We start from the raw sequence: 23,892 nt of genomic DNA on the forward strand, positions 1-23,892 counted from the left end.
TCTCTGTCTGCTTTGTGACCTTGAGAGGAACCAGAGGGATTTAAAGGTTTTGTCTCCAGATAGCCATTAGTAAACAGTGATTCTGTCCCATCACTTCCAGCATCACTTCTGCTTGGGGAAGCCTCCCTTGCTGCAATTTCTTTGGGCAGCTTTTACCACAGTCCATTTTGTGCTCCTCCATACACTGAAACAGCATCTTCAACTGGGATGGCATTTCTACTTACTTGGAGAAGGCGGCAGAGAAGAGGAGCAGGTGTTCGGGTTGGATGAGAGTGTTTGTGTACTGGATCAATCTGCAGGGTACATTAATGGGAAGGAGACTGGTGATCAGAAGGGCAGGGAGAGAGGTCCCTGTGGCAATGCAAGAGTGCAGTTTGTAGAAGGTCTATGAACATAGAGTAGGCAGTGAGTGTGGTGGAGGAGTAAAGCTGCATGGGGAGTAGCTGCTGCAGAGTTGTTCCCATTCCAGCTGCCCAATGTAAAACACAATGATCAATTCAGGATCTCAGGAAGAAAGATGTGTGGGCTTAATACTACTCTTGTTGGCGTAGCAGCTGGTGGAAAGGCACATGCTATAGTGAGTAAGGGGTTTTGGGTGAGATAGTTTGGACTTTCTGATGGTGGTGGGATGATAAGATCAAGTTCTAATCTGGAAATACTGTTTCCCCCTTAGACACCACATAATTTCTGTAGTGGTGTATACATCTAGGAAGTGGCTGAGTGAGCATCTTAGACCCATGTGGAAAGATTTTCCCTCTCTGAGGAGGTGTTTGGGCCGTCTGTCTGCTTCGCTTGACTGTTGCCTACCTCCCATCCATGCTCCTGCACTCCCTCAAGTGTCCTCGCACAATGTTAACAACTTCAACTCACGTTGTAGCAGCTAAGGTTTGAAAGAAATACTAATTTATTCTTTAAAATTAATTCAGTACTTTCTGGCTCAGCCATTGTGTGAGGTACGCCACCAAGTCATCCGTGGCTCAGTTAGCCCCGCAGTGAGAGGCCTGTCAGATTGGTAGTCCTAATTAGAGCAAGAAACGTGGAGAATATTTTGCAGGTGTAAAGTATTTAATAGTAACTAAAACACATGGAGGAACAAGGAAGATGCATGCTTGAAAGGACAGGATTACAGCTGGGCAAAGGCAGAGACTAGTTTAGTTCATGTCTATCAGCATGCTTGCCTTCTTCATGTCCTGCTTTTGTAACGTATGGCGTTGTTAAACGTGCATCTTCAATTTCTTGAGAATACAAAAATTTTAATTTGAGTAATGGATAGGAACAGGGAAATATTTTGCTAGGCTCCTGTTTAAGAACGGACCCTTGTTTTGGATCATGAGAATGATATAGATCAAGAGGGTTTTTTTTTAAAGCAAGGGTACAAATTCTTCTGGTTTTGTCCATGAATCAGACAACCATGGGGAACATTCATTTTATGTATATGTTGTTCCAGATTTTTCCATTTGGGGTAGTTACCATCTTCCTCTGAAATACCCAGTTTAACTTCTTCTAAGGAGAAGCAGCTGCTGGCCTGATCTGGTGTGTTATCTAATGGTGTTGTCTTTGTTCCTAAGAATCTGAGTGCAATGGTACAAGTTCAGAGTATTATTTTTCAAGTGGTGCTGTGGAAGAAAGGCACAATCCAGCGGAGCTGAAGAGAGCATCAGAAGAGTTGCTTTTTCGCACGAGCAGTTCCTCCCCCAACCTTACACCTTCTATTTGTGCCACTCCTTTACTCCTTCCAGACTGAAAATATCTGTGAGGACGGGCGGTCACTAATACGTGGGATAAAACTATCATTCTTTTCAAGTCTCTATCTATAGAGGAAAAGGAAGGAGAGAATTGTTTGAAGAAACATTGACAGCAGTAGGAAGCCGTGCAAATTTTGCCTGGTCTATTTAAACATACACATTGGTTTTAAATATAATTCTGAACTTATCTGGTCTACAACAAGGTCAAGAAACAGAGAAATGTACCCTGTACAGATTATTTCAGACACGAGGCAGCCTGTATACATTTTCACCTTCCCACTCATACCCCGGCATCTTGCTGTTGCTATGTTTTTAATTCTCTTGGGTTGTAAATAGGAAACAAAAGAACTTGGTACTTTTTCACACTGTTGCAGATGGATAGGTTGGAGCAGGTAGAATAATGCTGGACTTTGTGCTGAATTAGAAAAAAGTCATGTTAGTGTGTTCTGTACTTCCAAGGTCCAGAATCACGGGCTTCACAGAGCTGAAAGAAATGTGAAAATGTGAAGTCTCTAAATGAGGCTGGAAGGGTTTTTGCAAAAGGTCTGCTGTAGCACAAAGCAAAGCTTTGGTCTTGGTGGAGAAAGGACACGATGAAATGGTTTGCCCCATGAAAAGAAGAGGTCAGACCAGATGAGCAGAGTGGTAACCCTGAATGCTAAAATGTGTGGCTTCTTTCTTTCACATGATAGTGATGATCTCATAAGGTGGAAAAGGAGTATTTGGAAAAAGTCATAGTTCTTCCTTTCTTTTTATTTTTTACAGCTGAAGGATTGCTATTGTTTGGTATGTGTCTTACTCCTCCAGCTCTTGTGGTACATCTTTCCCAACTTCCCCAGGCTTTCTGTATTTGTGTTTAATGCAGAACAGGTGTTTTTCTTACCTAAGACAATGACAAGGGGTTTCTTGCCAGTTTTGCTTTTCTAAGAGGAGAGGCATCTTTAAACCCCGTATTTTTTTTGTGAGTGGGGTCTCTCAGCCTGTGAAGCACCACAGGAAAGGATTGCCAGAGAGTACCTGAAGCCATCTCCTGTCATTGCCAGCTCTGACTTTTCTCCAAATCTTCATCTAATCACTGTACAGATCAATTCCCTAAGCCTCAGAAAATAAAGTAAACATTGAATTGTTAACCATCAGCCATGAGAAAGGTCATGGAATCACTGAATGGTTGAGGTTGGAAGGGACCTCTGGAGGTCATCTTGTCCAGCCCTCCTGCTCAAGCAGGGTCCCCTATAACCAGTTGCCCAGGGCCGTGGCCATACAGCTTTTGAATATCTCCAAGGATGGAGACTCCACAATGTCTCTGGGCACCCTGTGCTAGTGCTCAGTCACCCTCACAGTAAAACAGTGTTTCCTGATGTTCAGACAGAACCTCCTGTGTTTCATTTTATGCCCATTGTCTCTGGTCCTGTCACTGGGCACCACTGAAAAATGCCTGCCCCATTCTCTTTGCACTCTCCCTTCAGGTATTTATATATATTAATAAGATCTGCCCCCTGAGCCTTCTCCTCTCCAGGCTGAACAGTCCCAGCTCTCTCAGCCTTTCCTCAGAAAAGAGATGTTCCAGTCCCTTAATCATCTTTGTGGCACTTTGTTGGACTCTCTTCAGTATGTCCATGTCTCTCGTACTGGGGAGCCCAGAACTGGACACAGCATTTCAGGTACTGGTGTCGCCAGTGCTGAGTAGAGGAGAAGGATCACCTCCCTTGACCTGCTGGCAAAACTTTGTCTAATGCAGCCAAGGATACCATTTGCCGCATGGGCACATTGCCGGCTCATGTTCAACCTGGATCACCAGGACCCCCGGGTCCTTTTCTGCCAAGCTGCTTTCCAGTGGGGTGGCCCCAGCATATACTGATGCATGGGATTGTACCTCCTTAGGTACAGGACTTTGCACTTCTTGTTGATTTTCATGAGGTTTCTGTCAGAGTTGGAGTAGCTGACAAAGCTAGATGTGAAAAATGAGGGCCTTGGGACTGAATCCATCAGTTTGGCTGTGGTGGTTTTGGCTTTGCTGAGCTCCTTTCTGTCACTTTTGTATCATCAGCTCTGTTGGGCAGGGCGACAAACTAAAGCTTGGGGACCGGCCCCAAATCTGTCCCCGTAGACCACAGGGGAAGTGTCTTTCCAGGGTAGGGGGACACTGTGTGTGTGCATGTGTGTGGGGGGGTGCCTTCCCAGGGCCTGGAGGTGGGTGATGACCTTCCCAGAGAAGAACTGCTCTTTGTCTCTGGTTCTTGCTGTGTGGTTGCAGCACGCCAAAAGCTGGGCGCACCGTGGCCTCCAGCAGTTATGAGAAATGTCAAGGCAGAGCTGTCATGACACTGTTACCATGCTCACTTGCTCTCTGAAATCACTGGCTAAGAAAGATAAAGGACAGCTCTGACTTTTGTTTTAAAGCTGTCTCCCTGCCACAGTTTTATAGACAGGATAAAGAAAACGACAAGAATTTTTTCTAGAAATCAATAGTTCATACTCGGATCACTATAGTCTCTTTTGACCTTATTTAATACAGAAAGTGCATGTTCCTAATTGAATATCCCTGTAAGCTCGAGAACCATGAGGCATATCTGAAGTTCACATTTAGATTTGAAAAGTTAATAAAATACTTCTATTTTTTTTACCTTTTCACAGTGCATTTTTATGTGCATTTTTGAGGTCATATATAAATAGCTAGACAAATGGTTTGTGATATCATGATATTTAGATCTGTCCTGATGGCTAAATGATGAACAACGGATTTCCATTTGCATGACTATCATATGTACGTGGTAAGTTGCAAAGCCAAACTGTAAATTACTTTTTTCCTGAAGTTTTATTATCTTGTCTGTTCTCTGCTCTTCATATTATCTACCCCAGGGCTTCCCTTAAATTTCCAAGTCCCTGACTCCTGTCAGACAACAGGCACTTAAAAATAAACCTGGCTAACATAGAAATGTTGTGTTTCCTTTCTCAGATGTGACATTTCCCCCAGTTTTCACCTACTCAGCATTCAAGCTAAATAAAAGTAAAACCTTCTGCACCCATTCCCTGTCCATTTGTTTGATATTTTATACACACCTGTGTAGTGAAATATCAGGTTATATCTGGCTAAAGTGAATGTTGAGCATCTCCTCCAATGTTCTTGGGGAGGTGTTTCCTTCCTGCAGACATCTGAATTTTCAAGGTGCTACACTGCTTAAACCCCTGGCATTTTCTTTGCTACCGCCAATCTACCTCATCCACTGACGCATCCGCGCCAGCTGTCACATTTGCCTGTTTTTCCAGAAGGAATGACTTGATGACATGTTCCTGGGTTAGTGCTGCTGTCGGTAACAAACTCTGATTGCTCATTTCTGAACGGTGCAGAGAAAATTCTCCAGGAGCGGCCCAGTGTGTGGGTCTCAAGCTACCGTTAAGGCAGCTGTTTATCATTAGTGTAACAGCTAAATATATTTCTTAATGCCATTTAAAAGCTAGTGCTTAATCTGTCTTTAAAGTCATAATGATTTTTTTTTGAGTCTGAAGCATTGTTATTGGTGCAGCCCTGAATTTTGCTGAATTTTTTGTTTGTTTTTTTTTTTTTTAAAAAAAGTTATAGTTCTGTCCCTGAAGTCTAGTTGGGCCAAGAAACAGTAAAGACTTAAAGATCAGACTTTTGGGGCTGCTCCAGTGGCTTTGAATCAGCAGGAGCCTTTCTGTATCTGGGTAAGATTTTACTTCAGCAGGATTTGCAGTCTTGGGAAGCCGTCGCATTAAATTCAGTGGCTTAGAATTAGATTTCAGCAGCAGAGTAACTCCCCAGAAGGCTGAAAGCACTATGTAATCCCTCTAACACAATGTCTCCAAAAGGCAGAAGAAAGAACAAGCCAGAGCATTTTGATTTTACTCAGATTTACTCGTGGTTGCCTTGAAGCAGCAGTATTTTTCCTCTGTCGCAAGGTGTTTAAACCCGTAACCTGAAGCTGTTCTGCACAGCAATTTAGAGAAACTGTTGAAGTCTGAGACTTAATATCAGCGAACACAAAGGAGATTTACTAGCGGTGAATGAAGTTTGAGTGCTTCTGACAGGATTGCCTTCTTTCCCGCAGGTTGGACAAAGTTTGCTCGGTTGACGCGGGCCCTGACAAACAGCCGGAGCGTGCTGCAGCAGCTCACGCCGATGAACAAGGCCGAGGTGGTGCACAAACACTCCCGGTTAGCCGAAGTAAGTGGCGCAGACACCAGCCTGCTCCCTTCGTAAGGCAGGAAGAGATGGGGGGGATAAAAACCCAAACCTGTTCCTATTTATAAGTAATACTTTTAGAGGACAATACTTCCCAGCCCTGATTTTTTTTTTTTTTTTCAACCTCTCCTCTGCTCATCCTAAAGCAGCACTATGTGCCAAGCCCCTGTTTCTGGGACAGATCATGCTCTTTTGGTCATGAAAACAGTCTCTGTAGGTTGCTTTTACTGAAATGGCCCTATTTCTGTGCATGCAATTCTCAGTTTGACAGTTGTTGCTTAACTTGGGGTGCATAGTGTGCTCCTCTGCGTGCTGTCTCATAGTGACACGGAACCAGACTTGATGTCTTTGATGGTCACTTACTCTCCTGGGAAAACGGGAATGTACGATAAACCAGGTACTCCTTTTTGGAAATATCCCTGTCTGGGTCCCTGGGGTTGTACAGGCACACTGACTACACCTATATCTTAACTTTCTTGGCAAGTCCTTCCTGCAGTATTTTGCTCATCGTTTTTTTCTTCAGGACTGATGAAATGAACTCTTTGGCAGGTTGCAAACATCTCCTTAACAGTACAGATGGTGCAACAAGTGAATACCTTCAGGTTAACTGATGAAACAGAGGTACTGCTTTCATCTTCATGTCTGTTGGTAATGAAAAATACATGGGTCAAATATATATGGTCAAAATATATGGGCTACTGAAAATGACAGCCCTAGCCACCTTGTGCCAGAGAGCTTGTCCTGGGTTCGATTCTAAGAGCAGCTTTAAATGGATTTTTGGTTTCCTTTCTGATTTTAGTGGACTTTGATATTAAAAATGCCACTTAAATCAAAATCAGAGTGGAAACCTACAGTTTTCACGTGTTGGCAGAGCGATATTTTCCCTTGAATTATCCCATACCAATAGCTTGGATGACTGCTGTGTTACTCTCACATCTTGCTTTTCTGATTCATGACATTTCAGCATTCTGTAAATTCGGTTATATCCGTTATTGGTTTAGTGTAAAGAAGGGAAGACTGGAGAAGATATGGTAACAATATTGAAATAAGACTAAAGCAGCTGCATAGCATGAGGGAGGAAATTATTCACCAGAACCACTATAGCTAGAGAAAAAGTAATGGCATTAAGTCACAGCAAGGAAGATTTAGATCAGGCAGTAGGAAAAGCTCAGATAAGGGAGAAGGTCGTACCCAGGAATAGGTTGCTTGGAGAGTGAGCGGTCTCCTCTCTTACAAATTGTTTAGAGCTGCAAAATTCTTTCTAGGCAAAGTGCTGTCAGGAACGCAGACTGAGCGGAGGTATGCCATAGCCATACCGGCCCCATTTTCCATGCTTGTGTCTGAGGAGGAGCATTATCTGTGCGGTTCATCCCTTGCAGAATGTACTGCCCACCTTTACCAGCTTTAACTGTTATCAGCCATTTTCATTAGTTGTATACAAGAATAATTCAGAGAGCCTGCAATGAATGCAGCTGACTAACAAGATATTGTGTATTCTTCAGTGGTTTAAAATTAAAAATTCATGCAGCATGAAAGAAATAATCGTTACAGTTCAGTGGTCTCCACAGCCACTTGCCACCCACTCGCCATGTCAAACTCAACATGATATTATGTTAAGAATAATAATTATGCTTTTACAGTATCATGGGAGCTCCTAAGCACTCTGCCACCAGAGGCAGAGGGAACTATCAAGCACATGTTCATCACATGCAGCTTGAGCCCTAAGAATCTTATTATTCCAGCTATAGTGAGGCTGTTTCCAGCTCCTGCCCCAGTGAACAAGACAGCGAACAAACAGGCCTGGAGAAACAAAGGAAAGAAGTCCCAGTCCTGATTTATCATGACAATAAAGTGTTGAGCACGGATGAGTCCAAATTGATAACTGGAGATAATGACCAGATTACGAGTCAAAGCCAAAATGGTGTGTTAAATGCAGGGGACAATTCTGGCAGCGAAAGAAGTTTCATGGATTTGCACAAAGGCTGCTGTGAAAAAAATTACTATACCGATCATTGCTGTTATTCCAGGGAAGGACCCATGGATCCACCAGCGAGTTCAGTGTGCCGCAGTGCCCAGCTGAACCTTGCACATTCAGTGGTTGTAGGAGTCCTGTTTTGTGGCTCTTGTCCTGGTCACTGGGGAAGGGACACCTGGAAGTTGATGTTTTTATGGGTCTCACAAGGGGTTTGGCATCTGTGAGGGTCTCTGATGAGTGCCATTGGGACCACACCGCTCGGTGTGCGTTGCTGTTCAGCTGGAGCTCAACGCATGGCTGTGTGTTGCACCGAGGCTGGCGTGATACCAGGCTGTTGGCGAGGGGAGCAGCTGTGGTCTCCTGGAGGTCTCTGCTGCACTCTCACAGCTGCCTGCGTAGTGGGTCTAGCAGTTTTCTGGCCAGGGGATAAATTTGTGCAACTCAGCTACCTCTGTAGAAAACAAATGGCTAATAATGTAACAACAAGTTAGTTTTTCATCATACCAGTTTAACTGACTTTCCTTACAGGTAGTGATTGCTAAATCTGACCTTAGGGAGGGTGGGAACAGGTAGGCAGAAGCAGGTTTGCATCCCATCGGTTTACAGCCTGACATTAGGCCAGACTGGCATGTTGGGAAGCCACATCCTCCAGTGAGAGAGGCTGCTGTTGTTGTCCCTTGGTAATTTCTGAAGAACAAATCTTCAGCAGAGATGGACTTTTACTGTCTGGTATTAGTAACAGCTTTCTCACTTCAAAAATAACGCTCTACAGAATTAATGGAGAATTTGTATCTGTGGTACTTGAGTTCATATTCTTAGTTGTTGTGCTGTTTATTCAGAGCCATTTACTCCTCTTCATCAAGGGTGCATCCTGCGTTTGATTATTTTTATACATATGGGACTGCTTTTGTAGTCCAGCTGATATGGTACATCAGCTCCAATATGGGGCAGGTGTAGGACTGAAATGAGTTTTAAAGTTGCTGGAATTATTTATTTTGTCCCATACAGACTTGAGATCCCCAAATGTGAAAGGTGTTATTAGTTCCAAAGTACACATGAATCTTTCACTTGTCAGCGCAGTATGTTGCCACATTGTGCGTTCCTTTGTGCTTTTGTTTCTTGTGTTGGACCAAGATAAGAGGTAATTAGATTAGCTGGGAGGAATGCCTTAAGTGAATTTGGCTTGGTTCCTTTGCAACGTTTCCAGTTTTACAAAAGTGTGCATGCAGGAGATTATCGTCATATGCAAAAAAGAAAAGTAATTACAAGAAATAAAAGAGAACCCACTAGTGATATTGAGCTTGTCAGAGCAACAACTTTCTGAAGAAAATGAGAAGGAAGCATGCCAGGGTGTTAGGGCAGAAATTGTGCATGCAATGCTTCATTTTAGAAGGAGGTCAGCCAGCAAGGCTGAGGTCTGGTTTACCACTGGTAGGGTATTGTTCTGGCTCAACAGTGGTTTAAAAAATAGGTCAGGCATGAAGGATTAGTCTTGTAACATTTCCAAATGTGAATGAATACTCATGTTCATAACTGCAGAGTTTAAGCTGGTGTGGCAGTACCCCCAACCTGTTTATGGAGCCTCTCTGCCCTTGCCATTGGCGTGGTTTCCCCTCAGTCCATCTCCAAAGACCTCCCTTTTTGCAAGAACAGCCTTAGATGCTATGCTGCTCCCATTCACCGTGATAGCTGCCTCCGCATATTCTTAATAAATCAGATAATTGAGAAACCTCAGGTTGACTTGCAGTGTTCAATGAACACAGTCCTGTCTTTGTGAGGCTCCTTACAGAACTCCATAAGACCTCTTACTGGATCATATTAGTTGAAATCAATAACACTTGCTTTTCTGTCTTTTACAGGTTCTCCAGCTGGGATCTGATATTCTTCCTCAGTACAAGCAAGAAGCTCCAAAGACTCCACCACATATTATACTACACTATTGTGCTTTTAAGACCACTTGGGACTGGGTCATCTTAATTCTAACCTTCTACACAGCAATTATGGTTCCATATAATGTCTCCTTCAAGACAAAACAGAACAACATTGCCTGGCTTGTGCTGGACAGTGTCGTGGACGTTATTTTTCTGGTTGACATTGTTTTGAACTTTCATACGACCTTTGTTGGCCCTGGTGGAGAGGTTATATCTGATCCCAAACTCATAAGGATGAACTACCTGAAAACGTGGTTTGTGATTGATCTTCTGTCCTGTTTACCGTATGACATCATCAATGCCTTTGAGAACGTGGATGAGGTAAGTGACTGTAGTCTGCCTCAAAAGGATTGTTTTAATTAGGAATTCATTTAGGAGCATGCTCCCAGGCATCTGGCAGCAATGAGAGGCAACTGAAGCTCTGTGCAAGTATGCAAGTATGGCCTTAAACTGCTGGGCTTTACTTACGCGGCACTCCCATGTTGGAGAAGAGGTGTCTTACGATTTCAGTACCATGTGCGGATGTGGTCGTTGATGGATGTGGGTTTTAGAACCACTTGCTTGCCATCCAAAAGCATTGTTGCGCATCCGTATCAAAATGGGCTGGACCAGTTGCAACGTCCCCCTGCCACAGCCTCCCTTCCCAGCTCATATGCAGTGGTTGCCTCTAAGCAGTCCTAATCCATTGCAGGACTGATATGGCTTGACATAAATAATCAAAACTCTGTATCTGCTCTGGCTAAAGCTGGTGGCAAATTAGCAACTGACTTATACAAAAGTAGAGAATGCTTCTGAACGAGCATTTTTTAAATCCTGCCCTAGGATTACTTTTTGAACCATGCTGTAATTATCGGGTTTTTGTGATGTCTTTTAAAATGGCTGATTAAGAGAGAGATTTATCTCCATTTTTTTAAACAGTTCTTGAGCTGCTGCTGGAATTTTAGAGACTGTTTGAGGATGCTTAAACGGACGCTGAATTAAAGCTTTTTAACTGCTGAATGTATTAACTTTTATGAAATCGAGCTTGTAGCCTAAGATAATAGAGAAAACAAACAATAACTATGACAAATAATGCACGCACAGGTCAGTGTAGAGAAAATTCATTATTAAAATGCAACTATAATGGCATTAGGACATGTTTTAATTTTTCTCCAGAGCCTTTTTTCTTTAAGGCCATAAACAGATAAAGAAGTTTCTGTTCATTTTTTAACATTTTAACAGTTTTTCCTTAGAACATTGATTAGTGGTTGTTTTTTCATTGTTGCTTTTCTTTTTTAATTCTCAAATTCTGCAGTTATAGATCCACACTATATAAAACCTACATTCTTAGTTTTTAATGCAGACTTTGGTGCAGATTTTGTAGAGCTCCTTTAAAATTCCATCCCCGTCTCTGCGCTGAGTACCATCTTTTGACATTGTTCCATTTTATTTATAGCAAATATGACAGAAGTGATAATACTTGCAGCTTAAATTCAAGATCATATGAGGGCTGCCCGTCTGGAAGCAGGTTGTACAGTCAGGCTGTGGAAGGAGGTGGTATTATCAAGGTTGTAAATATAATACAGCTTTTTAAGATAACCAATTTCAGACTAAGAGGAACCTGATTTTTATAAAATTGTAGCGTTATCTCCAGATTTTTGTACTCTAACATGTAAAACAAACAGAAAATCTCTCTGCCAAAGCAGTACAGGTTTAAATTATGAGCTTAACCTCTAACATATAGATGGGAAGTAAACCGTCTGCAATATTTGTGACAGTGAAGAGAATGCACTCTGAGGCACTCTTAAGGTGGAAAACTTTAACCAAACTGTAATAACAGTAAGGTATCATGAGCTCTAGTGATCCTAGAGCTGCTATCATTTACCTTCAAACGAATGAAATATCAACTCCTTTTTAATAAGAGAACCAATAGTAACATTTCTTTCTCATGAAATGGTGTGTTATGGCCATGGAGCCTCCAGCAGACATTGGAGTATAATTGCTTATGTACTTGATTTCAAACCCCTACAACTCCTAGTTTTCCCTAGTGCCTGAAAAGAATTGAAGTGATTTTGAAAACAGGTATGTCAGTAGTCAGTCTTTCCTCCTTGGGTCTACATTTTTCCTTTTCTTTGTCTTCCAGGGCAGATGATTTTTTTTTGTGTGTGTGTATGTGTGATATGTCTTCATTTGTGACATTTAAGTCCTTTGAGCTGGTCGGTGTGTTCTGGGTAGTTGTAGTTATTAATGCTCTTTATCTTCATGTGGCTTTTGACATTTATTTTAACTGGTACTTCTTTTCTGGGATTTAACTTTCTGGCCCACTAGCAGCAGTATGCTCCAACACTGTTCTTAGGTAAAACATAAGTAAATCAATAAGCTTAATTTGGCAGAAATGTTCTGATAGATTAAAAGGAGAGTATTCCTCATTAGAAGGTGTGTGTTTCCTCCTTAGGCAAGTAGGGGAGAGAAGAATTCTTTCAGCTCTTGATTCTGGTACGTTTTAGCTCTTTATCTTGGCCCTGGTGTTGGATAAGAGCATTTGTCTTTAGCATTAAAGTTGGTGATTGTGGCATTTCCGAAAAAGTTAACAGAAAATCAGAGCTTAGTGGTAAAGACCTCAGAGGCAGGTCCTGGTGCTCTTTTGAGTTCTTGGTATGGTGGTGAAGGATGGCCCCAGATCAGAGTGAATAGCCCTAAAAGTCAGCTGAGTGAAAGATGACTTTCCAAATTTTGCTTGTGCGTCCCACCTCTGTCCCTGCTTTTTCCACATAAAGTATCAAATGCACTTTTGTTAGTTGTTAAGGGATGAGGTGAGTAGGGGGGACACCACTGCAGGCAGGTTCTTTTCCTCCCTAAGGGCAGGTTTTTCATGCATAAAGATGGATACGGCCGAGGAAGTTTAGGTTTGCGTGTCTCCATTGTAGATGTAGACTACTGTGTGTGATATAGGTGCTTGAAGGCTCTCATGCAGAGGCTGCTGAGTCATTGTATAAGATGCCTTATGCGCTTGAGTGCTATTTTATAATGTCAGAATTAAGGAGATAAATTGAAAGATTAAGAAAGGAGTTTAAAAAAAGGAAATGTGAATTTTCTTACTGAGGGTTGGAGTTCTTCAAATGCAGTCAGTCTTGACTGGAGTAGGAACACTGTAATTTCCATCATGCACAACATTAGGCCAAAGCTGGAGTCTTGTGCAATTCCCAGCTGAGGCAAACATGACTGCAAATCAAAGTTATTTTATTGCTGAGTGGATGTAGAGCCTCCGTAGAAGGATATGATGAAAAGGATTATGACGCACAAATTAAGAACTGGGGGGGGATTAAGATGATTTGAGGCAGAATTAGAGGTGTAGGTTTCCATGCCTGGAGTTACAGAGCCAGGCTGTTCCAGTCTGCTCAGGGGGATTTGGATATTTGACAAGGAGGGGGAAAGGTAAGATAATGAGACAGACAGACGCCTTGCACAGCATAGTGATCTAAACTGATGTGATGGATGAGGTATTAAGTGGCTAAGTGGTATTGAAAGGGTAGGAAAACAAGGTAAAATAGGCTGGAGAAAAATGAGGTAAGAGAGAGGGAAGTGGAATCCTTACTGAGATACATACTTTATGTAAGAAAATTGGTAGGATGATAGTCCTAGAAATCACAAAAATGCATGACATGTTTTCTAATTGGGAAACGTCACTTGCACTGAAATACATTCTGGCTAAACCAAAGCCATACAGAAAACCTTTCACAGAATCACAGAATGGTGGGGGTTGGAAGGGACCTCTGGAGATCACCTCATCCAACCCCCTGCTTGAGCAGGCACACCCAGAGCAGGGGGCACGGGACCGCCGTGTCCAGGTGGGGTGTGAATGTCTCCAGGGAAGGAGACCCACAACCTCCCTGGGCAGCCTGTGCCACTGCTCTGGCACCTGCACAGGGAAGGGGTTTGTCCTTATATTGAGGTGGAACTTCCTGTGTTCCAACTTGTGCCCATTGGCCCTTGTCCTGTCATTGGGCACCACTGAAAAGAGCCTAGTCCCATCGTCCTGACACCCACCCTTTAGATATTTATAGGTATTGATGAAATCTCCCCTCAGTCTTCTCTTCTCCAGGCTGAACAAACGCAAGTCTCTCAGCCTTTCCTCATAAGGGAGATGCTCCAGTCCCCTGATCATCTTGGTAGCTCTCTGCTGGACTTGCTCAAGCAGTTCCACATCCTTCTTAAACTGGGGGCCCAGAACCGGACACAGCACTCCGAATGTGGTCTCACTAGGCCAGAGTAGAGGGGGAGGATAACCTCCCTCGCCCTGCTGGCCACTCTGCTTTTAATGCACCCCAGGATACCGTTGGCCTTCTTGGCCACAAGGGCACATTGTTGTTGCATGGTCACCTTCCTGTCCACCAGCACTCCCAGGTCCTGCTCAACAGAGCTGCTTTCCAGTAGTTCAGCCCCCAGCCTGTACTGGAGCCTGGGGTTGTTCCTCCCCAGGTGCAGCACCTTGCACTTGCTCGTGTTGAATTTCATCAGGTTTCATATACAGAAGTGTGAGAAGGGACACTATAAACCAACCTGAGGAATCCAGCTAATTTTCAAGGTATGAACCAGAATGGAGGGTGTGAGCTCAGAGTCTGTGAACCTAGGCTGATTGTTTTGTTTGTTTGTTTGTTTTTTGTAAAGTAAGAGCATTCTCTGAAACTTCAGATTTAGTCCAAAAGTGCATGTGTCTGTCTGCCTGTCTCTTCTTTTTAATTAAAAAAATAAAGAAAAAAAGTTTGGAGTGATGGGGGATACAGTGTTTGGATCCAGATTTTGGGCATGTGAAATTCCTGTTGTTATTTGGCTGTGACATGTTAGTGACTGGAAGTTTGATTTTTTGTCTTGGAGTTACATGAAGTGATTCTTATTTTTTCCCTGAGTACTTAGCTGTATGTAACAGCTCTTTCCATTGGTGTATGCACCGTCACTTATACATCTAAAATCATGACTCCCTACTTTTGAAGCTAGAGAATTATGTTACCTTGAGGCTTAGCCTTTACATGTGTTCTGCCTGCTAGAGAGAGGTAAATATCCAACCTTTCTGTCAGTCTGGGCTACCAGAAGTTTGTTTATAGTACAGGAGCCATCGATTCCATACAAGTCATAATTATCAGAGTCACACTGTGCTGAAATTGTCAACAGATGGGTTTACAGTGTGCCTGAGGATGCTGATCTCATTGCTTGTTCAGATATGGTCAAACCATGCTACAACTCCCTTTGGGACCAAATGCATGGACTTACATCCCAGGGAAACCAGGATATTGTGAAGGTGCTTGGCTCTTGTCCCTACATGGAGCAATGCAATTGGGAGAGTACCTGGAGCTGGATCCTTCCTTCCTTCCTCAGGTACCCACAGTCAGGCACAGGCACGCTGATAAGGTGCTGCTGAGGCTGCATTTGAGCTTCTGTAAATTAGTATATAGAATAAATATTCCTAAGACTAGGTGGATGGACAAGCTTTTGGCCAAATAGAAAATGCTTTAAAAAATTAAGTGTTAAATACAGGTGACAAAGCCCCCTTTGATCTTTCGAAAAATATTGGTGTCTTTTTTTTTTTTTTTAATTTTCTGGAATTTTTCATTGAGATTCATGAATTTCTGAGTTCGCAATGAAACGAAACCCAGAAGCCAGAAACGTGGTCCTAAATGACATGGCACATATTGTGAAGAATGGGCCCAGATCTCAGGATGGTACATCGAGATAGCCAAATAGATGGTTTTCAAATGAGTTGTATAAAAGATCATTCTTTCTGCAAAAGTTACTTTTTATGAGCCAATGGCTGGAATTGAAAGCAGACAAATTTAAATGACCTAAAACTCTGAAGTTTTATGTCTGTTGTTTAATAATGTAAGACTATGTGACCCAATGGCCTTTAAAATTTAGTGATCTGTGCAGGACATATTAAGGCTTGGAATCCTTGTAATTATAATCTTCTTTTAATTACTATTATTGATCTGTTTCAGCAGTAGCAGGAACTTCTTTGTATCGCTGCAATTAATAGCAACTAGAATAGCAATGTATGTAAATTGAAAGCAAATAAAAGCTGATATAACTAGTTCAGCCACAAACACATCTGCAGTGCTTTAGAGCAAGCATTCCCTTTTTGGGAGATATTTGAAGAAGGATTTATGAACCCCAGTCTGAGTGGCGTGTGCAAGATGAAGATAAATCAGTGTGTTTCAAGAATGTGGCTTTGACTCTGAAGTCTATGACTAGCTACCTTTCTTAAATCTAGGTGGCTGACATGGAGAAAATAATTCCCAGAACTAAATCCCTGCTGCAGCCAAGTGTTACACTATGATGAAAGCTCCTAGCAACGTAACAACAGACGCACTAATCCTGGGACCTGACATTTCCCCCTTTGTTGTGCAGTCAGAAGACAATTAAATGTGAAGAATACTGTCATCCTGCTGTAGTGTGTAGAAAAATGCAATATAATAGTACAATGACTTGGTGACGGTGTCCAAATATTAATGTATCCACCTTAGACATATATTATATAGATGGTCAACCATATTCACCTGTCGCTTTTTCACCCCTATCACTGATATTACACTTAGCTGTAGAATTGCACCATGTCTCTCTAGCTTATATTCAAGCTAAGGTTTTATTCAATTTCCGGCACTGTTTAATTACCAGCTTTTTTAATGCTATACCAGGTCTGAGATATTTCTGCAGGTTCCGCTGTGGAGAAATATGGATGTCATCTTGATATGAGGGGCAACTCGTGAAAGGAAGGGCCTGAATCAGAGTCAATGCAGGGGATGGTGGGAGGGCAGGCAGGGTTGTCCCACGAGATGGAAGTGACCTGGTGGCCTCATGCTGCACCACTCTGATGCGGATTATGGCATACTGAACTTTAATTATATGTCTCAGTGGGTTGGTTTGGTTTTTTGTTCGGTTTTTTTGTTTGTTTGTTTGGTTGGTTGGTTGGTTTTTAATGTGTTGTATATGTTACTGGGAAGCAGATGTTGGGTACAAGCCATTTAAATAAAATCTTCAGTCAGAGCCATATTAAGTGATGCAGAGTCCAACTGCGGCAAATTGTGTGTGGAGTACTTTCAAGGGAAGCTTTGAGTCCTGATCCCTTCTCTTGCAAAGGAGGGGAAGGCTTACAAAGGATGTGAGGCAAATTAAATAATCCGGTCAGATACTTGCTGGAATAATGCTGATGGGAGTAGCGCAAATCCACAGTACTGAGATTGCTGCACACAGTTGTCAATGGGAGGAAAAGAGTTGCAGACTTAGGGATAGGCAGTTGCTCTGCATGAAATGGACTGAAGGTACAGCCTTGGAGAAACTAACTGTGTGGCTAATATCAGAATTAGCAGAGTTTTACTAGCGAGACAGCCTTGTGACTTGGTGTGAGTCTTTATTTTGTCCAGCACTGGGTTGGGGTTCCTGTCTGCTCCTTGGCGTCAGGGATATGTGTAGTTTGAGAGGTACTTGCAGAAACATTGCAGCTCAGGTTACTCTCTCCAGATATTTCTTTTGTTTTTATTCCTAAATTGGCATAGGAAATCTGTAGTTTGTTCCTGGCATTAAACTATCAGCTAAGTTCACTCAGAAGCTGTCCCAACTGATGTGACACACCTTCACCTCTCTCCCATTTCATCCTCTGTCCTCTTTCCCTAAGAAAGTGAAAATTATCAGATTTTATGATATCATCCTCTCTTTTCCCCGGTTGGGCACACTGATGCACTAACGAATAAATAGTGCAAGATGCCACATCCCCCTTAACTTGAATCTATAGGGAATGTTTTGAAATCGGCCTTCTTTTTATAACCTCAGTTATTCACTGTTTGAAATGTATTACATTATATAGTTGTGCCATAAACAATTCACTAGAAGTTTATTTATAATGTTATAGCTTATTGACATTTGTGTTAGGGGGGGAAAAATTGAAAAGCTCCCCTATCCTCCTGGAAAAAAAAGATAAATCTCAAACAATAAATATAGAGGTACTTTCAGACTACATGAGAGAACCCACTTGCTGTCATTTGCTGTAAGGACTCGATTTTGTGCTCACTGCAGCCACTACTCCCATTGCTACCAGTGCAGAGTCAAGTACTAAATGTGCCCTGCTTGTAACTGGACCCAGGGTCTAGATACCTTGCGCAGAAGCAAAGCCCCTTACTCCCATGTGGATTTACATAATTGAATGCAACCCTAAATTCAGTTCATAAAATGGTGATAAATCACAAATGTTGCCTTTTTATTTTCCTCATTCCAGCATTTTGGTTTGTAACTATGCAACTTTATTACATTAATTGTTTACCTAAAAGAAGGGTTTCTGAGATACGTTGGAATATTTATTTTTAACATTAACTCCAGTAGAAAAGCATTAAGAGCTAACCAGGGATTTTTGAGCTAAGCTCTATTTAAGTAGCTAAGCTCAAAAATTTCTTTTGGGAATGATTTGCTCGTTAAATTTTAAACAGCCTAAACGTCCTCCTGGATACTCCTCCTGCACTGCACAAAATAGTACCTTCTGGACATGTGCCTGCAGGCTCACCTGCTCGTGTTGGCGAGACTCACCGTTTCAGTTGTTCCCAAAATCTGTAGACACTTTGTTTTCTTTTACATTTTGTACCATCATGTAACAACTGCTGGGTGAAGACTGCCCTAAGTTTACAAAAATGGTGCCTTTTTCAATGCTTCGATACACCTTGACTTTACAGAATCAGCTAAGTGATCAATCTGGGTGACTATTTTTTGTGTGTAATTACTTCTGGTGAGGAAAAGGTAATGAAAGCTGTGCCCATAGTTCTTTAAATAAAGTATTCGGACTGTATTTCAGAACTAAGCATGGGGTTTGTCTGATGAAACACAGGGCCATGTACAGTCCACAGGCACGTTTAGGGTATGGTTTCTCATTTTCTAAGATGCATCTCCAAAATAGGTCTGAGGAGTCACCCTGCCCTAAAATTCTTATTTCTTACCATTGACTGTAATGACATGTTAGAGTGACTAGCTCAGATGCAGACCCCTCCACGGTATAGTTTAGGTTGACATAAGATGCATCCTCTCCGTGAGACTATATTTGTCTCATTTCAACTTTTCAAAGGATGAAAACAAAAGCAGAAAAAAACAATAGGGGTAAAACTCACAGGGACCTTTTGAGTCACCGAGTCATTGGCTTTGGTGGGCAGGTTCATTGTATCACCTTTCCCACAAACTGGTCAAAATCCACCTTAACTCATGATGTCTGCAGATCTGTCTTAAATTGCAGCCTGCGCATTTGTCCCCATGCCAGCCTTCTTGGTTAAATATTTCTTTTCCTTCCCTCGTGTTTATCTTCTCAATGTGCTTAGAAAGAAGAGTCATCCCCTCTCCCCCTGCATAAATACTCCTATTTTCCTTTCCTTAATCTAAACAAACTGATTTTGTCCAGAAACCTCATTTGTGAAATTTTATGAAAATTTCTTGGCCTCTTTCTGCATGGAGTTAAGTTTGAATACGTTTCCTTAGGGCAGAGCTGTACATATTACTCGAGGCAGAGAATTCATCTTCGCTTTGTATCTGGGGTTTGGCTTTCCTCTTGGTGGTGGAAACACTCAACTGCTCCATCCTGGCACTGGATTAACCTCTTCTGTGAGTGCAACCACTGATTGCTCTGAGTCACTGTGGGATTAACCCATATACCCAAATATTTCTTTTTCTCATTAATCTTCAGCTAAGATCTTTGTAGTTGTGGAAATTTTTGTTAATTTGCCCTGTAATGGATGCCTTGAGACTCTGCACTGTTAAGCTTTCTCACGTTTTCCTTTATTCCCACCCGGTTGTTCTAAGCACTGACAGTGTGTTCTGAAGGTGTGCCATCACCAGGTTTTGTGACCATATAATATTTTTGCTTACTTCATTAAGAAACCAATGGAATCACCGAGAATCACCACTTGTAACCCGTGCCAGACTTCCTTTTAATGGTTTCTATTTTGCCATCCTTTTCACAAGCTCCTCAGTCACCTTAGAGTCCCGGTTGTGGTCCCTGTTTTCTCTGTGTTTTCTACTTCACCCCTTGCACAACTGAAATACTGCATTTCTTTTATTTGGAAAATGGGGCGTGTTATCAGAGAAAGCTATCAGGAAAACTTGGCTAGATCCCAGCTAGCCTAAGCTTAGCAGACCTGTTGCTGCACTGATTGCATTTTGATTTATCTCAATGTTTCTAATTACACCTCCCCTTAACATTTGTTCAGGTAATATATCTGTTTATTTCCTCCTTGATGCATTAGGTTTTGTGGAAAACATGAACATCATCTTTGAAAACTAAAGCTAAGAATTAAATCATTTTTTAGACCAAGCTTGGATTATTTTTCCTTCATTGCAGCTTGATAACTTCTGTTGTTCTTTTTTTTCATTTATACCCTCTAAGGTGTAGCTTTCTGTTGATCAATTTTTTTTATTTCTTATATATTGCCAGTTCTCTGTTTCTCTTTTCTTCCTTTGGGTGAATACTTACACATTTATAAATGATGCTAATCTTTACAAGTTTTTCCTCTGCTTTGAGATACAACTTCAGGATATTTTGTACCTTTTGACATAAGGATGTTCCAGGTGTCCTCTGCTGCCATGTGTCTGACTCTCCTATCTCTCACAGTCCAGTTGTCTTCACTTATTATTGTCTATAGTTCAATATACTATCATTTATAATTTATCAGCTCTTGCTCTTTTGAGATCAAGAACCCAGTCCAGTTTACTTTGATTGTTCATTTTTTTTTTTTATGAACTGATTCAATTCCTTCTTTAATCCAGCGGGTCTTCTGCAAAATCCTATCAGAACCAAATGTAGTGTAGCATCACTTTCTGTGGAGTAATTGGCTATTCAGTGAAGAAATAAGCATGCTATTGCATCTGCAGAGAATCTCAGCCTACTGTTATTAATAGCGTTTATTCTCCAAGCTCATATCAAGAAAGATATAAGTGTCACATTGTGAAGCAGTGCTCCATAATACATATCTCGGTAATAACATAATACAGGTTTGGATGCTGCCCAGATCCAGGCTATCCAGATTTCTAAGGATGAGTTTAATTTCTCCTCGTGTAAGCTGTGTAAGTGATAGGCTTCAGCCTCTTTGTATTCAGTGGGAGGGGAGAGAGACAGCTCCAGGAGGTGATTCATCCCATCCTTGGCTGTCTGAGATGGATTGGGTGAATCACTGTTCTGACATGCCTCTCTCTTCACTCACCAGGGAGGAAAGCTGGACAAGTCACACAGACTGGATGGTTGGCCGTTAGGTTGCAGCATTGTATGACATGAAACCCACCCCAGGAGGGTGGTTAGAGCTCGGTCATGGTGTGGCTGTGGCTTGTGCAGGAGTGCTTGAGCTTAGCTTATATGAAACCATTTTGCTCTTGCATGGAGATAAAGAGCTCAGCCTAGGCTGCAAACTCCTCAGAGGATTTGATCACTTTAATGGCTAGTTTTGCTGAATGCATGTTGCTGTAATTGCTTGCATCTAGCAACTCTAAGCATATTAGCTTAAATTTAGCTTAAGACGGTCTGTATATACTGCAGTGACACCTTTGACTGCAGTGTCAACATGCCCTACAGCATTTCTTAGAAGGGTTCCCAGCTCTGGTCCTTGGCCACTCCATAAATTCTTCAAAGCCACAACATGCTGAACATCAAACCATAGGGAAAAGCTCTTCATTTTTTTCCTCTGACATTTTCTGAGACAGTGTTTTCTGTTAAATGATGCAGTACCAATCCCCATTTTCAGAGCCAGGAGGATTTCAGTTTTAGAACCCATTTAAAATGCATGTTTCATTTTTTTTTTGTTGCTGTTGCATATGTGCCCACAGCTAACAACAAATAAATAAAAAATCATGGAGTGAAATCTAATCGAAAAAAAAAGCGCCTAGAGTTAAAAACACATTTTTCCCTAATAGAAAAAAAAATTATGCATGAATTTACAATTTCAGCATACTGGGATTTAATTTTGAGGCTTAAGCAGATCTTAGTATATTTAGATGGTAGAAACTATGGCTGGTTTTGTTTTTATTTTACTTTTTAAAACCTTTATGCAATAATGTCCTTCTGCAGAAAAGACTTATTAGATTAGCAAATAACCAGCTGAGTAAATCTTTTACATCTTTTACAAAGATGCAGCTCTGCTATTCTGTTGCTCCTTTAGTGTAGAACAGACTCCACTTTCTCGCTCCTGGCTTTGGAGGACATCTCTGGCACTCATACTAACTTGAATGATTTCCTGCATTTGTTAACCCTCATTTTCCTTCGGTGACAATGTTCCCTTTATCCTCTTGCATGCTTGGCTCTCAGCCCCTGTATAACATGACTTTGACAGCTTCATCCTTCCTATTGCCTGGCTGATCAGGGATTCCTTACGTGCAAGAGAACTTAGCTCCCTGTTCCTGCTTGAGGTGCAGAGGCCCGTTCCCACGGTGCGTATTGCAATTGCAGAAAACATCTTTGTCAGCCTTGTGGTCAGAAAAGTTTAATCAGACACACAGCTTAGACACTTCTTTCATCCTGGAAGACTGAAGTTTGACAATGTGGTAACATCTAGGATCTGAAATGGCAAGATTCAGGTAATTTTAATAGGAAGGTGTGGTCGCTCTGCATTTCTGACTGAGTGCTGTCATCACTTGTGCCTCCACTATCAAACTGAATTTCCTTTCTTAGTATATCAAGAGAATTTGAGAACACAGACTTTGCAAGGTGCTTATGTCAATAAACTTGGGCTTTGTTTAATCATTAATGGCTAATTTAATTTGAAAGTTGAACATCCATTCCTCAAAAATGCCTTTCTGGATAAAATTGACATTGTCTGCATCCTTTGTGGTGGCTTCAGCTGTCTGCTAAATAGAAACTGTAGTACAGAAAGGGCTGGTTCAGAGCCTCTCCTGATCCAATGGCCTTAGAAGTCACTCGGAAAATCTCCTGTGACTCACACCTGTAACGCTTAAGTCGATGATGTGTTTTGGGTAGGCATTTGGTTCCAAACTTGACAAAATGCAATTCTGGAGTCGGTGGTTTCCAGTTAAAAAATTTCTACAGCTGAATGATTGAAGATGAGCATGCTGAATGTAAGACATTAGTCAAAACCTCAAGGGGCAGGACCGGATGGTTCATAGCATAACAAGATATTCTCAGTCAGAGAACACAGACCAGCAGATATAGAAGACAATTGGCCCAGTTGACTAAACACGGCAATAACTGACAAATGCTCCTCCCAGGAGGTTGGATCTTCACTACCAAACATGCATTATTTACACAATGCTAGTGCCAAATGGGATTACATGCTCCATTCAAGGTTGAGTTTACAACCTTGAGTGCTGAGGTTACTTCAGTTAAAGCAGATGCTCATCCTTTAGTAGAGGGGTTTCCAAAATATTCATTATGGAGCATAAATACAGTTAACTGCTGACTGCCTTTGATTGAATTTTTCTTTTCAGTTTAGAACACTGAATTTCTTAATTTCCTAAACTTAATTTAAGGGAGTTAGTCTTTCACATAATTTCCACCAAAAAAATCATTGTTGGATCTTAGGCAGAGCTTTGTGTATTAACAATTGTGCATTTATTGACAGGCATTTTTTTAAAGTATAAAGGTACCTGTTTGACCCAACCCAGTACTTAAACAGTATGATGCGTCACATGGTCATTTAGTATGTGCATAATTGCTCTTCCCTAGGTAGTGTTTATATTTTGCAAGATTAGAAGTGAAATGTGAATGCTCAATAAATATATCTCTGATTTTTTTGGTCTTAAAGTAGTGGGTCAGACTGAACTGGTTTTAAGACTCACAGTAAAACTTACTGAAATGAATTACTCTTTGGAAAGAATACATTCCAATGTCAGCTAAAATGGAACATTTCTCTTTGGTTTATACATGAGAGATGTGATTGATATCTGTGCTTAGGAAGAAAAAATAATCACAGCACAAACTTTCTACCAGACTTTGAAATGAATGTGCTATTTTTATATTAGTTGTACAACTGCTAAACTGTCCACATAACTTAGAGAGAGAAGGTGTAGAATCATAGAATCGTTTAGGTTGGAAAAATC

At 41.5% G+C, this 23,892-nt stretch overlaps 1 protein-coding gene across 2 annotated transcripts in view; it reads left to right on the plus strand.

The window, feature by feature from the left end:
- KCNH5 (potassium voltage-gated channel subfamily H member 5) overlaps window positions 1-23,892 on the plus strand; it is a 172,499-nt gene that overhangs the window by 34,785 nt on the left and 113,822 nt on the right. For both annotated transcript variants that reach the window (XM_064460968.1, XM_064460966.1), the window contains 2 exons: window positions 5,816-5,931; window positions 9,784-10,176. In XM_064460968.1, the coding sequence (XP_064317038.1) occupies window positions 5,816-5,931; window positions 9,784-10,176 (509 nt within the window). The remainder of the gene's footprint in view (window positions 1-5,815; window positions 5,932-9,783; window positions 10,177-23,892) is intronic.

Source organism: Phalacrocorax carbo, chromosome 9 (assembly GCF_963921805.1).
Source record: "Phalacrocorax carbo chromosome 9, bPhaCar2.1, whole genome shotgun sequence".
Lineage (NCBI taxonomy): Eukaryota > Metazoa > Chordata > Aves > Suliformes > Phalacrocoracidae > Phalacrocorax > Phalacrocorax carbo.